Source organism: Phyllostomus discolor, chromosome 1 (genome assembly GCF_004126475.2).
Source record: "Phyllostomus discolor isolate MPI-MPIP mPhyDis1 chromosome 1, mPhyDis1.pri.v3, whole genome shotgun sequence".
Taxonomy (NCBI): Eukaryota; Metazoa; Chordata; class Mammalia; order Chiroptera; family Phyllostomidae; genus Phyllostomus; species Phyllostomus discolor.
Genome location: NC_040903.2, coordinates 185,394,155 through 185,411,106, shown reverse-complemented (window position 1 = coordinate 185,411,106; position 16,952 = coordinate 185,394,155). Strand labels below are relative to the sequence as shown.

The window sequence follows — 16,952 nt, the reverse complement described above, 5'->3', positions numbered from 1 at the left end:
CTTGGGAGACCCTGAGACTGTGAAGACTGAGATGCGTCCTGGGGCTGAACATTGGGTGAAAGTCTTTCTAACGAGCAGTTAGATCGCCAGATCAAATGCCGTCTCTGTGCAACCGAGTGACTAATCCTCCTGAACGCTGCAGAGAAACTGGACCAGAGGATTCTAAATGGCAGGATATCAGCTGTGACGGGGGGCAGGAGACAGGTGCTGAACTGAGACGGTTGGATTTTTCTCTAAGGAGACTGACGTCTCAGAGAAAAGCCCCGTAGACTCTAATAGCTGAGGGTCCCCCAACAAAAATGGCTGGTCCCTTCTTCATGGCTGCATGGGCAAGCCCACCCAGGAACCAAACCTTTTAGTGCCTCAATTTTTGTTTAAATCCTCACTCACCCAAGGATATGTGGGTATGTGTATTGATGAGAGAGAAACATCGATGTGAGAGAGAAACATCCATCGGTTGCCTCCCGTATGCGCCCTGACCAGGGATCAAACCTGCAACCTTTTGGTGTGTGGGATGATATTCCAACCAGAAGAGCCACCTGGCCAGAGCTAGTGCCTCACTCTTAAATAGGATTAGACAGGAAAGGTCACCAGATATCTCAGGAAAAATTCTAATGTGAAAGAAAAACTAATGCAGACAGAAAAGTGGCACAGGGCTTAGTGGAAACAGACAACACAAAGAACATTAGAACATATTCTTAGAGAATTTACTGTCTATGTATTATAGAGAATATATTTTACCAGTATATTCTTAGAGAACTAAGAGAAGCTATTGCAATTATGAAAAAGAACAAGGAGCTTAAAAGAAAGAACAGAGAATAAGAAAGAACTCTTAGAAATGAAAAACATAGTAACTAAAATTTTAAAATTCAATAGGAGGATTATAAGAAAAGTCAAAGAAATCTCTCTAAATATAAAACAAAAATATAATAAGGAGATTCAGAACAGGATAAAAGGGTAAAAAAAGTTAAACTACTCAGATGTCAAATATCTAACAGGAAGGCCATAAAAAAAGAACAGGAATGAGTGAAAAGGATAAAGCTATCAAAGACAATACAATATTATGTCTCAAGACTGGAGAATGCCCATTTTATTTTGCAATATAAATATCTTGCAAAATATATGCAAGATAACACACTAAGCTACATCACAGTGGAATTTCAGGAGTAAAAAAGTGAAGATCCTAAAAGCTTCTAGAGAGACAGGAAATCTCACAAAAGATCCGGAATCCATTGCTGCAGTCTTCTTCACCGCAGTAATTATACCAGAGGTCAGAGGGCACGGCCTTCAAAATTCTGAGGGAAATTCATTTCCAGCCTTAACTGCCCATCCAAATGATCAGTCTAGTATAAATATAGAACAGAGACATATTTAGATATATAAGATCTCAAAATATCTCATTTACTCTGTCTTGGAAAGCTAGTAAAAAACTGTCTCAACAAATGGCATAAATGAAGAGAGGAGGATATGAAATTCAGGAAACAGGAGGTCCAGCCTGAGGGAGATGCAAAGGGAAGTCCCACGAGGCCCGCTGTGCGTGAGACCCGGAGGAAACCGGGCACGGAACACAGTGGGGGCGGGAGGAGAAGTGGGACTGAGAAATCCCCCGAAGTGGTGGGCCGCGTGGGGAGTCGTGTGCAGAGAGACGTAATAATTGTGCTGTAGATTTTGATGTGAACTATGATATGTACCTGGAAAACCAAGCACATAAAAATAAAGCGAGGCAATTTTAACTCCAGAAAACGAAAAAATTATTCAAGAAAGTACATATAATCACACTAAGCCATTTGTGTCGTGAGTGAATAATAGTCACATTCTCAAAGTGACCTGAACAAAGTCCAGTCAAACAGAAAACCTAACTTTATGGGGAGGGTAGAGGAGGAAGATGTGGAGATCGGGGGTGGGGTGGAGTGGGGGTGGGGTGGCCGAGCCATGTTGTCCTCTGCTAGATTAGGAAGTAAATAGAATGTCTTAAAGTGACACATCGAGCAAGAGCCATGTGAGCATTTTTAAAGAAAATGGAAGAAGGAAAAGCTGAAATGAGTTTGAAGTAGTTGATTCTCAAGAGTCAGAAGGGGAGGAGGCGATGCCGGGGAGCCCCTGCCTGCCGGTTTTTGCTGAGACACCGTATTAGACTTTTAAAACCAGGTGCACGTCTTATTTTGATTAATGGTTTGTTTGTTTGTTTGTTTGTTTGTTTTTTCAACCAAAGAACATTAGGGATAGTTCTTTTCTGCCCCCTCCCTCTTTTTTATAGCACAAAAAGTGGAACAGAAGTTGCTGGAAGAACGCATTTCTCAAATGACAAGAGACTTTGCAAGATACGTGAACAACAAGGTAAAGAGTCCACGCATTCCTTCTCCTGTCTGTCGCTGGAGTGCTGCTGTGCAGGAACGGCAGTCTTCCCCGGCACTACTGGAGTTTCTAGGACACCCACACTGATTAAACCTACCCTTTTAATGCCACCATTTTGAAATTTCACAACATACACATACATAAACATGCATACACATATACACATACATGTGTGCATATGTCTTAAAATGACAAATAGAAAATGTCTTAAGATGATAAATCAAGACAGAGTCATGTAAGCATTTTTAAAGGAAATGGGAGAAAAAAGCTAAACCGAGTTTGAAGTGGTTGACTCTTGGGTGTCGGATGGACGGGGGGAGGCAGCCTTGGGAGAGGGGGACACCCTAGACGCAGCTGACACGTGGCCCTGGGAAAACCACTGCGCAGCTGTGGCGCCTTACTCGTAAGGTAGGGTCTGAGTCATGGTTTCTTAAGTCTTTTCAGATCCGTCTGTCTGGTGGGTTCCTATGAGACCAGGATGAGCTAAGTGGCCAGAGGCTGAAGGATAGGGAGGGAGGGGATGGAATGGGAGCCAGTCAGGATATGGTTACTAGCTTTTTAAAAGTTAAAATCAATAGTTAGTGATAAACATGTATGTGGAGTTGCTTAATTAAAAAATAGAAACATCCTATTCTTCGGTATACACTGGTATCAAAAGTAACTTCCAATATGTTATGGGTGTAGAGAAATATGAAGGGGAAATTATAAGTAAATACACTATATGTACAATTCTATTAGTAAGATGCTGCTAGTGATGATTATACAATGAATAAAGGTTAAGTGATTTATAACAGTATGATAACTATAGGGATTCAATTGAGAAAAAAGTAGAAAATTCAGAGAAATCCATAAAGTAATATTCTTTTCCTTCAAGAAATAGTAAATCCTCTCTAAAAATCCTCAAGAAATTTCCCTCTCCTCCAGCTTCCCCTTTTTGCCAGACAGTTGTTCCTATATCAACATATATTTTATTTTGCCAAGTTGTCTCGGCGACTTAACTTGGGGTCCGTGGACCCGCTTCCCAAAGCCCATGAATGAACGTCCAGGAACCAGCTGTTGAGGTTAATACACAGTGTTTCCCAGGGGAGGGACCTGCGGCCTGTGCTGGGGGCCCAGGAGTGAACTGGGACCCCGCTGTGAGTGTGGCCTGGGGGACCTAGTGCACGGTGCCCTGCTCACTGGCCTCTGTGAGATAACTGTGCGTTTTATGCTTGAGCAGGATAAATTGAAGGAGGAATTAGAACAATTACGAGATCAAGAAAACCAAAAAATCAAAACTCATTCTGAAATTCTGAAGAACTTAGAAAATGAAATCTATGCACATGACCTAAAAACAGACGCTTTGCTACTGGAAAATAAAAAATTGAAAAAAGTAAGTTCAAGAGCACTTCAATTTGCACAATGGTTTTGGTTGATTGCCTAGACCTGTAATAGTTATGGGAGACCAGCTCTTAAGGGTTTTAAAATGAAACTTAAGTTACGTACAGAAAAGTGCCCAGATCTTAAGCGTACAGTTTAATGAACACACCTGGGTAACTGGCACCCAGATCAAGACACAAAGCATCTATGATACACAGCTGTCCTCTCCGCCCCTTCCCGTCACAGCCTCCCCACAAGAGTAGCACTGGTCTGCCTTCAAACGCCGTGGACTGGTTTGTCTGTTTTCAAACACTGTATGTGTGGAATGACACAGTGCGCACTCTCTGGCTCAACACTGTGTTTACGAGGTTCCTCCGTACTGCTGAGTGCAGTTAAGGCTTGTTCATTCTTAATTCTATACAGCATTCCACTGCACGGCTTCACTGCACTTTACTTATGGACTCTACTGTTGACGGGGGGTTAGAGAATTTCCAATGCGGGCCATCACAAACAGTGTTGCTGTAAACATTCTAGTACACGTTCCTTGGTGAACGTATGTCCACATTTCTGTTGGGTGTACACTCCAGCGGAGTCACAGAGCCATGGGGATGCCTGTCGTCCGTTTGTGTGCACTGTGCCCGTCTCACGAGGAGTTTGCAGTGATAGTCCAGCAGTAATGCACGAGGACACCAGCTGCTCCACATTCTCACTGAAACTTGGTCTTTTTCAATTTAACATTATGGAGGGTGTGTAACGCTGTTCCGTCGTGGTTTTTATTTGCATTTCCCTGATGATTAATGAAGCACCTTTTCATGTGTTGTTGGTCACCTGTACACTCTCTTTGTGAAGTGCTTGTTCTTTTGCCAATGTTAAAAATTAGGTTGTCTGTTTTGTTGGTACTGATTGCATCTTTTTCACCCCAGTAAACCAGAATGACCCCTAGGCCAGGAAATGTATCAGTGCATCCCAAGTGTTTTGCGCAATTCCTCACATGTAAGAGGGATTCGGTCCCATTTGCTGATCACAGTAACCTTATTAGGTGAATAAGGTATTCTGCCCCTTTTATAGATGGAAAGCACAGGAAACTGAGGCTCTACATGTTTTTGCTTGGAAAAATAAAAGCAGTCCTCAGCAATGAGACTCTAATTAAGGGGGAAATTCCTTTACCTCTCTGAGTAATTGTTGCAATGGCAACAGTTTTCCAACCACAATAGCATGTGTTTTTGGTAGAATTAAAATGGCATGAGAACTACTGATGTGCTTTGGAAAGGGAGACGTGCTCCATGGAGCCCAGGGACCGTCCCCGACAGCCCCACACATGCAGTGCATCTTGGTTCTTCTGGATCTTGTAACAAGCTCAAGGAGTTCCATCTACTCACAGGAATATCCCACTACATTGTCTTTCGGTCAAGATGATGTGTATTATTTATTAAATAATTGAAATTGTGTTGCTATTTTGGTAATAAGTGAGCAAGTGAATGGCTATGTGTCAGATATTCTAAAAGTTCTGCTTCTGGATACAGTGGCCAATCCACTAATCCTCTGGATGGCCTTGTGCCTTTATCTTATTCACTCACCACTGTTCGGCTGATTACATCCCTTCACTTGAACGCTCTAAGTGCCCACTAAGTCCCAGACCCTGGCAGGTGCAGTGAATGCAGAGATGAACAGGACCCTGCCCCCAAGCCCTTAGGAAGCTCACCATCTGGTTGAGGAGATGGCATACACACAGATGAGTACAATTCAGTGTAGTGGCACACTTGAGAGTTCTGGGAGACCAGCTGAACTAGGTAAGTCTACAAACAGTGACCAGAATGATGACTTGGACTTGACTTTGGTTTACTATAATATCCGCCAATAAGCCATGTGAAGACTGACACAAGGTCAAGGCTGCGTGAGTAGACCCTGTACCATGTGCTTAAAAACAGTTCTATGTCTTCCCCTTCTATGGTACTGGGAGCTGTTTCTTAGATTTGTATCAGTAGTTTCTAGTAACTGCTATTTCTCTCTCTCTTGAAATTGGACAAGTGCCGAGATTATATCCCAAAGCCCACACTTTCCGAGTTCTCAGACACTCTAGAGCTCCCGAGTATTGGTGTGGTCAGAACAGAAAGCCGTGACTTTCGTATCCAAACCACTTCTACCACTGTTACCCAACCTGATAAAACATTCGACTAAAGTGAGCGATTCTTCAGGGTCTTCTGACTCTGTAAACCCACTTTTTAAATTTCTATATGTACTTTATTGATTATGCTATTGTAAGTGTCCCATTTTTTCTCCCATTTAGTCCTCTCCTTGCAACCCTCTCCCGCCAGCATTTCTGCACCTTAGTTCATGCCCATGGGTCATACATATAAGTTCTTTGGCTTCTCCATTTCCCATACTATTCTTAACCTCCCCCTGTCTATTTTATACCGACCATTTATGCTTCTTACTCCCTGTACCTTTTCCTCCATTCTCTCCCTCCACTGCTCTGCTGATAACCCTCCTTGTTATCTACGTTTCTGTGATTCTGTTCCCGTTCTAGTTGTTTGCTTAGTTCATTTTTGTTTTTGGTTTTTTTTAGGTTTGTTTGTTGATAGTTGTGAGTTTTTTGTCATTTTACTGTTTATATTTTTTATCTTCTTCTTTTTCTTAGATAAGTCCCTTTAACATTTCATATACTAAAGGCTTGGTGATGATGAACTCCTTGAACTTGACCTTATCTGGCAAGCAATCTTTCTACCCTTCCATTCTAAATGATAGCTTTCCTGGACAGAATAATCTTGGATATAGGTCCTTGACTTTCATGACTTGGAATACTTCTTTCCAGCCCCTTCTTGCCTACAAGGTTTCTTTTGAGAAATCAGCTGATAATCTTATGGGAACTCCTTTGTTGTAACTGTCTCCTTTTCTCTTGCTACTTTTAAGATTCTCCCCTTATCTTTAATCTCGGCTAATGTAATTATGATGTGTCTTGGTGTGTGCTTCCTTGGGTCCAACTTCTTTGGGACTCTCTGAGCTTTCTGGACTTCCTGGAAGTCTATTTCCTTTGCCAGATTGGGGAAGTTCTCCTTCATTACATTTTCAAATAAGTTCTCATTTCTCCCTCTTCCTCTTCTCCTTCTGACACCCCTATGGTTTGGATGTTGGTGTGTTTAAAGTTGTCTCAGACATTCCTAAGCCTCTCCTCATTTTTTTTTTGAATTCTTGTTTCTTCATTCTGTTCTGGTTGAATGTTTATGTCTTTCTTCTGGTCCAGACCATTGATTTGAGTCCCAGTTTCCTTCCCTTCATTGTTGGTTCCCTGTACATTTTCCTTTATTTCAATTTGCAGAGCCTTCACTTCTTCCTCTATTTTTTAACATACTCAACCATTTCTGTGAGTATCCTGATTATCAGTGTTTTGAACTCTGCATCTGATAGGCTGGCTATCTCTTCATCACTGAGTTGTATTTTGTCTGGAGCTTTGATCTGTTTTTTCACTTGGGCCATATTTTTTTTGTCTTGGCACACCTGTGATGTACTAAGGGGCAGAGTCTTAGGTGTTCACCAGGGCGGGGCAACCGATGTCACTGGGTTGTGATGTTGTAGGTGGGGGAGGGGTCCGAGAGGAAACAATGGCGCTTGCTCAGGTCTCAGCTGGCTTTCAGTCACTTTCCCCTCTACCCACAAGCAAATTGGGCCCTTCTGGTGCTAATTCCCAGGTGGATGAGCTTGTGTATACCCTAGGACCCTGTGGGTCTCTCCAACAAACTCTCCTATGGGGCTAGGAGTTTCTCCTGCTGCCGCCTCAACCCCCACAGGTGTTTTCAATCAGAGGTTTGAGGCTTTATTTCCCCTCGCTGGAGCCCTGGGTTGGTCTTGCTCCCCTGTTGTTCCTCCCGGTTTATCTGCACATGAATGTGGGACTGCCCGGTCTGCCAGCTGCCACCTTGCCGTGAGTCCTCCCTGCCCCGGGTGCCCGTCTCCGCCCCTCCTACCAATCTGAATGAATGTAACTCCTTGGTTATCAGACTTCCATACAATTCAATTTTCTGGCAGTTCTGTTTATTTTTTTGTTTTTGAATTTGTTGTTGCCCTTCTTTTGGTTGTGTGAGGAGGCAAAGTGTACCTACCTACACCTCCATCTTGGCTGGAAGAGTAAACCCAGTGTCGGAGGCCTTTTGTGAAGCTCCTCCAGTCAGGAAGTGTTGCTGCCCTATGACACTCACTGCACACACGCTTTGTACCAAGGACGTTGTGTGTGCATGCGTGAGATGCATTTATGCAGACTACCTTTTAATTTCTTCTTATGTAAAATTATATTCAGATGCTGTGTTCATTTGGGCACTGGAATGCTTGCCAGGAAGTAGGATCCTTTGTCTCCCTCACTAGAATGTAAGCTTGACAAGGGCTCTGTGCACCACTGTCACCCTTGCACCTGGAGCAGTTGGTGGCTCAGAGGGAGTCAGTAATGGTTTGCTGGATGGCTGCACGGACAACTAATCTTCAGTAACTGCTTAAATAATGCTGTGCCTTTGGTTTCCAGTACATTGCATACCTGAAGAACAAGATACAGCGGTACGCTCAGGGAGAAGATGTCCTCTTGCACGTCTCAAGCGACCTGTCTTGGCACCTGATAGCTCATCACAGTAAGTAATGTGTCACGGGTGATCTTTACATTTAAAAAATAAAGTTTTTGTTTTGTTTAAGTCAATTTTAAATCAAATTTTACTAATTCGCATACAAGAAAATGCACCCATCTTAAGTTCAATGAGTGTTGATAACTGTGTACTCTGCTGTAACCGCTACCACCACAAGAGCTACCACCAACAAGAGCGAGAACCCTTTCATCCCTGAAAAAACGTCCCTCGTGTCCCTTCAGAGCAGTGTCCCGCCCTGACTCCAGTCCTCAGAAACCGCTGCTCTGCTTTCTGCCACTGAGGACTGGATATAAACGGGATGATGGCGCATGCGCACTTTCGGACCTGGCTTGTTCCACTCAGCCCACTCCTCTTACGATCCCCCGGCGCTGTCGCACGCATCCTCGTTGGCTCCTTTCTGTGGCTGTGTCCTGCCCCATGAACATGCCGTATTGTGTTTATCCGCTTGCCCGCTGAGGGACATTTGGGTTATTTCCAGCCTGGGGTTACTGTTTGTTTCCAAGTGCTTTTGCGAATATTTGTTTTTATTTCTTTTGGGTAGATACCAAAAAGTGGAACTGCTGGGTTATATGATTAACGTATGTTTAACTTTATAAGGAACTGCCAAACAGTTTGCCAAAGTGGTTCTACGAATTTCTCGTCCCACCAGCTACGGGACACTCCACATCCTCACCCACACTTAACACTTAAAACTGTTAACATTTCAGTCATCTTTAATAGGTATGCAATGATATTTCATTGTGACTTTAATTTGCATTTTCCTGATGACTAACGCCGTCGAGCATCTTTTCATGCACTTTGGGCCTTGTATTTCATCTCCCGTGCAACGTCTCGAACCAGGGATCTGTTGCAGCATAACAAACAAATCATTGGCTTTGCTCACAAATTGCCAGTTTGGTCAGGGCCGGGGGAGACAGCCCTGTTCTGCTCCAGGGGACCTCAGCTGGGCCACTTGATGTCTGGGAGTCACTCAGCAGCTGGGCCTGCGATCACTGGGAGACCCCCTCACCCACGTGTCTGAGGCTGCCCCGTTTTCCGCTTGTTTGCAGTAGGAGGGCAAGTGCAATCTAGTTCTTCTGTCACTTTGGAACTAGCAAGTTTTACATAAAAACAGTGTTTGAAAAACAAATAGCATTACTTTTATTAAAATGTTCAAATTGTTTCAGTAACCTTACCATTTTGAAAATCTTTATTTTAGCACGATATTTGGATTTGTGGGCTGAATTCCAGATTACTGTCAAGGTGAGTTTTCTGGGTTATCTCCATACCATATTTCTAAGAGTATTTACCTACCTGACAAGTGTGTGCATGTGTGTGCGCACAGGCATCCCTAAAGTTGGAGGTCAGGGTGACTGGGGAGTCACAGAGCTAGGGCAACCATCCGATCCTAAAACGTGTCGCTTATGCCGAATGTCGCTATGAAATCTCAGTCCTTTGGGAAACTGTCTTCCCACTGTACCACTTCAATTAAAGTGGGCATGCCCTTTTTGTTTTGCTTTGTTTTGTTTGGGTAGCTGAATTTGAACATGTTGTTTTAGGACAAAGTCATCAGTTCTGTTCTCCACCCATTTTCAGAGTTTCAGCAGCCAAGCAACACGCCAATGCCCGAGCCACCCCCTTCAGAGGCAGCGGCTGCAGTTTCTGTCCTGGCTCTGCCGCTTCCGAATTATTTACCATATAATATGACGCTTATTTAACCCTCAAAACTCTGGATCAGGGAAATGTCAGTAATGTCTTTTCAGATGAAGCTGAGACTCAGAGAGTTTAAGTAACTTGCCCAAGACCAACCAACCAGTGAGCGGACTCACAGGATTTAAAACTCAGATTCAGGCTGATTTCCAAAGTCCTTTCTCTCTAACTTTAAGTCCTGCTAAATCTCCTCTTCAGGGCTGCACTGCCCTGAGGGGGAGCAGTTAAAGGTTCGCCTTCACTCACAGACTCAAACAGAGACTAGTGGTTGGGGTGATGGGTGGGGGTGGAGATAGAGAGGTGAAGTGGGGGATGGGGTCACATGGTGCGACCTTCATAAATCCTGGGGACACAGGGCACAGCATGATGCCCATAGTTCATGATAATGTGCTGTGTGTGTTTGAAAGTCATTGAGAGCAGATCTCAAACGTCCTCATCACGGGAAAAAATTCTGTGTCTGTGTGTGGTGGTGATGTTAACTAGATTTATCATTGTAATCATTTCACAGCATACACAAATATCAAATTATGTTGTACACTTGAAATCCATGTAATGCTATATGTCAATATAGCTCAGTGAAAAGTTAATCATTGAGAAATAATTTTGAGTTCAGTGAGCCATTTATTAAATCTCATTTACTAATCCATTTTTCTGAGCTCTGTTATAGAAATTCATGAATTCACTGTGTATACACATTCACTGCACAGAATGTTTTTTATTTTATTACAATTTATATTTACATACCCAAAAATGTTTCCTTTGGAGGGATTTGTACAAGATGGTCTCAAGACCTTGCAAGAAATAAAGTATCTAAGAGACAAACTACATGAGAGAGATGAAAAGGTCGAGAGCATCAGTGTCTGGCTACAGGGGAATCTGGAGGAGCTGCGTCAGCTGGCCGCTATGGACCCTCCTGGTAAGTAGCGTCTCAAGAACTTTGGGTAAGAAAGAACTTCCTGTTCTTCTCCTGTAGCTGGGGACATCAAAAAGAAACCCCCCACCCCGGCAAGTAAGAGTGCCTCCTGAGGAACTTAGTTATCCCCAGTAATCTGTCTCTCGTCCTGCCGCAGACACCCCAGTGCGCCCCGAGCCTGCGTGTGGGCTCAAGCGCCGCTGCAGCAGGGCCGGACTCGGCTCCCCTCCGCCCAAGTACGTTCGCTAAGTGACTGAATCTCAACTTCTTTCTCATTTTTAAAAACCCTTCTTAAAAATATTTTCCAAAGCGATCTTTTGAAACTCTTTTACACATTTCCTTGTCTTCATAAACAGGAGATGCTGAGCATCATTTTACCTTTTTTTTAAGATTTTATTTATTTATTTTTAGAGAGGGAAGGGAGGGAGAGAGAGAGAGAGAGAGAGAAAGAGAGAGAGACAGAGAAACTTCAATGTGCAGTTGCTGGGGGTTATGGCCTGCAACCCAGGCATGTACCCTGGCTGGGAATCGAACCTGGGACACTTTGGTTCCCAGCCCGCGCTCAATCCGCTGAGCTACGCCAGTCAGGGCTATTTTACCTTTTCTTCCTGGGTTAAGTTTAGCATTGAAGACGGCAACTATTGCCTTCTCCGAAAATCCAGTGTTGCCCCCCGGGGCTTCTGAGATGTTCATACACCCTGTACCACAGGATTGGTAGCCTCCTGCGCCCCAGCCAGGTCTCTCCAGAGCAATAGCAACGTCATCCTTCATTCCTACTCTCATGTCCTATTAGAGCTCTGTCCAGAGTAGGGGGGCAGGGAGAAACCGAGGTGAGCCCTTGCACAGGTAAAGCCTGGAGGTCCCAGGGGCGGAACTCCTCCATCACGTGGGATGGTGGAGGTAGAGAAGGCTGGGGAGAAGGCTGGAAAATAGAGTGTGGGGGAGAGGAGTCGTGCAATGAAAAAATGTCATTCAGCTAGTGTATGGGCTCATTAGAGGTTATTAAGGTTTAACTTTAAAGAGCATCACCATTAGATGGGTTGGAGAAAGTAAAATGAAATATAATAAAAGTAAAATGAGAAAAAGCAATAGAATTAAAAACTCATCAATATTTGGTTTAAAAGAACAATGATCTGAGGATATTGCTGACAGAAGAAATAATGTTTTCGGAGAATAATGAAGACTTTTGTGGGTACTCTCCTTGTCAGCCAAACAGCTGTTGGGGTGTTCCTGCCAGTGCCTGGCAATACTTACTGCCCGTAAGTGCACAACAGGCCCCTGGCAGGCCTTGCTTCACCTTGCATTTCCTTTGCAAGGCCCAGCCATCCCCAGCGACCACAGATGGGGCAGAATTTTAAGAGCTACATTATCTCTGAGTGTCGACTGCACTATTATCACATGAGCGAATCTTCCAATTTTGTCTGAAGTCTGATGGAATCTCTGTGTTGGAGCAAAGCTAAACAGACTCTACCGAAGAGTCTGAACAGGCCACTGAAGAAGGCAGTCTGAAGAAGTCACTGAACAACTGCTGTCATATTCCCTTTTTCACATATTTGGAGGACTGTCTTCTTGATAACCTGTGGAAAAGGGAGAACTGCAGTGTGGAAAGAGGGAGGCCACCCGAATGAGAACGAGCAGAGACACTAGCCGTGGGATGGCAAGGCGGTCGGTCAGGGTCACCCCCACTTGCACTGGGCAGAGATGCAAAGGCAGGCAGGAGAGTGGGGCAGCTTGGTCAGGAAACCAAAAGGGAAGGCTTCCCATGGGCGCAGATGGGGCTGGCGGCCTGCGGGGGCTGGCGGCAGGCTGGCTGAGGAACAGAAAATCCTGTGTGATCTGGCCCATTAGCAGGCGTATCTGCCTTTCTCTCGTGGGTCCCATTTTTAGGTTCCATCCATGTTTCCCTATTAACTGTAAACTGCATGACAAGTATTTATTGAGTGTCTTTTCTGTGACAAATATATTATTAGGTGGTGGGGTTACACTAGTGAATGGAGATAGATCTAGCTCCTGCTCAAATGGAAATCACAGCCAGGCTCAGAGGCTGGCACACTGTAGAGCGCCAGAGGGTCTTTTTGGCCTTAGCAGCCCTTAGCGGTCTCTGTAGCAACCACTCCACCGAGCCCTGATAGCAGAGTTGCCCCTCGGGCGTGGTCCGCCCACCCCGGTAACTTGGGGGAATCAGGTGTTACACAAATGTGTGTAGAGTGTCAGTGTCACAGGTGTGCTGAAGGTGGGGCCTAAGAACTGGAGAACCGAGCAGGGAGCCTTGGCCTAGCTGAGGAATCCGGAGAGGTCTCTGAAGAACTGGAGGTGGGCTCTGAGATCTGCAGGAAGATTTCGCTCCCCTGACTCTACATATTTCTGCTCCTGGAGCACTGGCCCCAGGTGGGCTCCAGCCTCAGCTTTGCTGCTTACGTGTTATTTAACCTCCACCCCTCAGTTTCCCTGGTTGGAAAATATAAATGATAACAGCAGTACTACACATTAAGCCTTTATTAGGCACCCATTGGATCCCTGGAATCCATCACCCTGCTGAAGTAATAAAGGTCAACCTTGACTCCTTGAATTACTTGGCCATCTCTGAGCTACCTGTAATCTAGCTTTGAAGGTTCTAGTGGAATGGCTTCTCACAGGACTTCGAGACAAGCCCTTGATTTTTCAGTTCAGCAGCTCTGCCCTGCCCTCTTCTGGACATGTGATGTTACTGCAGCTCTGCAGGTCCTAACCCTCCTCTTCAGAAACACTGCATTCGTTTCATTAACTTACTGAGCACCTTTGAGTCTGACACTAGAGCAAATGCTGCCCTTAAAGTTGAATGACACCCAGTCTCTGAACTTCAAAGAGCACATACGGTGAGAATGAGACAAGAGGTGATTAGAATCCAGTGGACCTCTTCTAATGAGTAGCTGTGGGGGAGGGTGAAGAGGGACATCTAAGCCTTTTTGGGTGTTGGGAGCACACGGGGGTGTCTTCCCAAAGGAGCAGCCAACATAACCCGGCCAAGAACTGCAACAGCTTGGTTGAGTGGGAATCTGCTGGGGGCACCAAGTGGCAGGAGTTGGGGATTAGCTTGTCAGAACATGAATGACAGCCTTCATTCTGAAACTACGATCCTCCCTTTTTGCCTTAATATTCTTTCTCATAAACAAAAGGTAAACAAGTTAATTCTTAGTGTATACCTAAACGAAATAGTTGAGCACAGATTTTTTGAAAATATTAAAGAATTTTATTTCTTTTTCTTTTTTAAAATATAGTTTATTGATTTTGCTATTACAGTTGTCCCATTTTCCCTTATTCAATTCCCTCCGCCCTGCACACCCTCTCCCACCCACATTCCCCCGCTTTAGTTCATGTCCATGTGTCATACGTACAAGTTCTTTGATTACTATATTTCCCATACTATTCTTACCCTCCCCCTGTCTATTTTCTACCTACTATTTATGCTACTTATTCTCTGTACCTTTTCCCCCCTCTCACCCTCTCCCACTCCCTTGTTGATAACCCTCCATGTGATCTCCATTTCTGTGGTTCCGTTCCTGTTCTAGTTGTTTGATTAGTTTGCTTCTGTTTTTGTTTTAGGTATGGTTGTTAAAACTGTGAGTTTGCTGTCATTTTACTGTACATGTTTTTTATCTTCCTTTTCTTAGTTAAGTCCCTTTAATATTTCATATAATAAGGGCTAGGTGATGATGAACTCCTTTAACTTGACCTTATCTGAGAAGCACTTTATCTGCCCTTCCATTCTAAATGAAAGCTTTGCTGGATAGAGCAATCTGGGATGTAGGTCCTTGACTTTCATGACTTGGAGTACTTCTTTCCAGCCCCTTCTTGCCTGTAAGGTCTCTTTTGAGAAATCAGCTGACAGTTCCCATAAGGGAACTCCTTTGTAGGTAACTGTCTGCTTTTCTCTTGCTGCTTCTAAGATGCTCTCCTTACCTTTAATCTCTGCTAATGTAATTATGATGTGCCTTGGTGTGTGCTTCCTTGGGTCCACCTTCTTTGGGACCCTCTGAGCTTCCTGGACTTCCTGGAAGTCTATTTCCTTTGCCAGGTTGGAGAAGTTCTCCTTCATTATTTATTCAAATAAGTTTTCAATGTGTTGCTCTTTCTCTTCTTCTGGTGCCCCTATAATTAGAATGTTGGAAGAATGTTTAAAGATGTCCTGGAGGTTCCTAAGCCTCTCCTCATTTTTTTGAATTCTTATTTCTTCATTCTTTTCTGGTTTGATGTTTCTTTCTTCCTTCTAGTCCACACTGTTGATTTGAGTCCCAGTTTCCTTTCCATCACTATTGGTTCCCTGTACATTTTATTTCACTTATCATAGCCTTCATTTTTTTCATCTAATTTGTGACCAAATTCAACCATTTCTGTGAGCATCCTGATTACCAGTGCTTTGAATTGTGTATCTGATAGGTCTGCTACCTCTTCATCGCTTAGTTGTATTTGTTCTGGTGCTTCGATCTGTTCTTTCATTTTGGCCATTTTTTTTTTGTCCTGATGTGCCTGTTATGTGTGAGGGGGCAGAGCCTTAGGTGTTCAGTAGAGCAGGGCAACCCAGTTGCAGGGTTGTGATGCTGTATGTGGGGGTGGGGTCCAAGAGGGAACAATGGTGCTTGCTCAGCTCTCTGCCCGATTTCAGTCACTTCCCCCGCTTCCCCCAAGAAGTGGGCCCTTCTGGTGCTAATTCCCATGTGGGTGGGTTTGTGCATGTTCTAGGACCCTGTGGGCCGTTCCAAGGAACTCTTCTGTGAGGCTGGGAGTTTCTCCCGGCACCTCAACCCCCACAGATGTTTTCGATCAGTGTTTTGAGACTTTATTTCCCCACACTAGGGTCCTGGGCTGCTCAGTCTATCTCACTCCCCAGTACCACCTGGTTTTATCTGCATGCGAATGTGGGACTGCCAGGTTTGCCAGCCACCTTGTATGCTGCGCCCCTCCACAATCCGCCACCTCGCTGGGCCCACCAGCTGCCACTCTGGATGAATGTGTCTACTTTTTTAACTCCTTGGTTGTCAGACTTCCATACAGTTCAATTTTCTGTCGGTGCTTGTTTTTTGTTTCTAAATTGTTGTCCTTATTTTGGTTGTGCAAGGAGGCACAGTGTGTCTACCTACGCCTCCATGTTGGCCGGAAGTAATATTATTTTCTTTTAAAATTCCAAAAGCCCTTGAGTTATATACTATATATACATGTACTATAATTAAGGTTGCAGATAAACAATTTGTGTATTAACCAAATACTATCTGCTATCTTGCTATCTGCTCTACAGACACTTTTCATGGCCAAGAGATATTTCAAAAGAAATATTAAATAATTCATATAAGTGTCTGTTAAAGTTATTTGTTATTGTAATGGAAAAAAGCTACACAATTATCTGTATTTTGATAATTTATTTCTGGAAAAGAACAGTTATAATCCAGCAGAATCAAAATTTCAGTAAGAAATAATTTAAAAAATGACTTTCCCAGAAACTGTGAAAAGGTCTTTTGGGAAAATTAAGATTGTAACTAGGAAGAGTGTTTGGACAACGGTTCCCAAATATCAGAGTCGCCGGGAGGTTTTAGAAACCCTTGTGCTGGGCCCACACGGAGCGCCACGGGAACTGCTGGGGAGGGACCCAGGCCGGGTTTTGGAAATCTCTCCAGCTGCTCCAATGTACTGTCAAGTCTTGCAAACTGATGGTTTTAGACAAAAACGTAACACTAACTTAAATTGGTCAATTGGCCCAAATTAATCAAGAAAATATTTCAACTTTTAAATTACCTATCCAGTACTGGTTAGTGAAGTAATTACTGTAGTCGTGAGGATTGTAATATACATGGACCTAAGCCAAAACAAAGTTGAGCTAGGGCAAGGGTAATTTTTGAATACTTTTAATAACTATATTTTAATTATTCATGTTCTTAAAAATGCAAATTAAAAAGATATATATTAAGTATTCCTGAAGTTCTTTGCATTCGAGGACTTGTAATCATGATTACTTGTATGATTTCTCCTTCTGCATACAC

The 16,952-nt window shown here is 43.8% G+C and overlaps 1 protein-coding gene across 1 annotated transcript in view; it reads left to right on the top strand.

Moving 5' to 3' along the window:
* Nucleotides 1–11,018, top strand: part of CCDC175 (coiled-coil domain containing 175) — a 52,472-nt gene extending 41,454 nt beyond the window's left edge. The window contains exons 15-19 of the mRNA XM_028507664.2: nt 2,258–2,337; nt 3,575–3,727; nt 8,225–8,327; nt 9,538–9,581; nt 10,794–11,018. Of these exons, the coding sequence (XP_028363465.2) occupies nt 2,258–2,337; nt 3,575–3,727; nt 8,225–8,327; nt 9,538–9,581; nt 10,794–10,952 (539 nt within the window). The 3' untranslated portion in view covers nt 10,953–11,018. The remainder of the gene's footprint in view (nt 1–2,257; nt 2,338–3,574; nt 3,728–8,224; nt 8,328–9,537; nt 9,582–10,793) is intronic.
* Nucleotides 11,019–16,952: the final 5,934 nt, after the last annotated feature.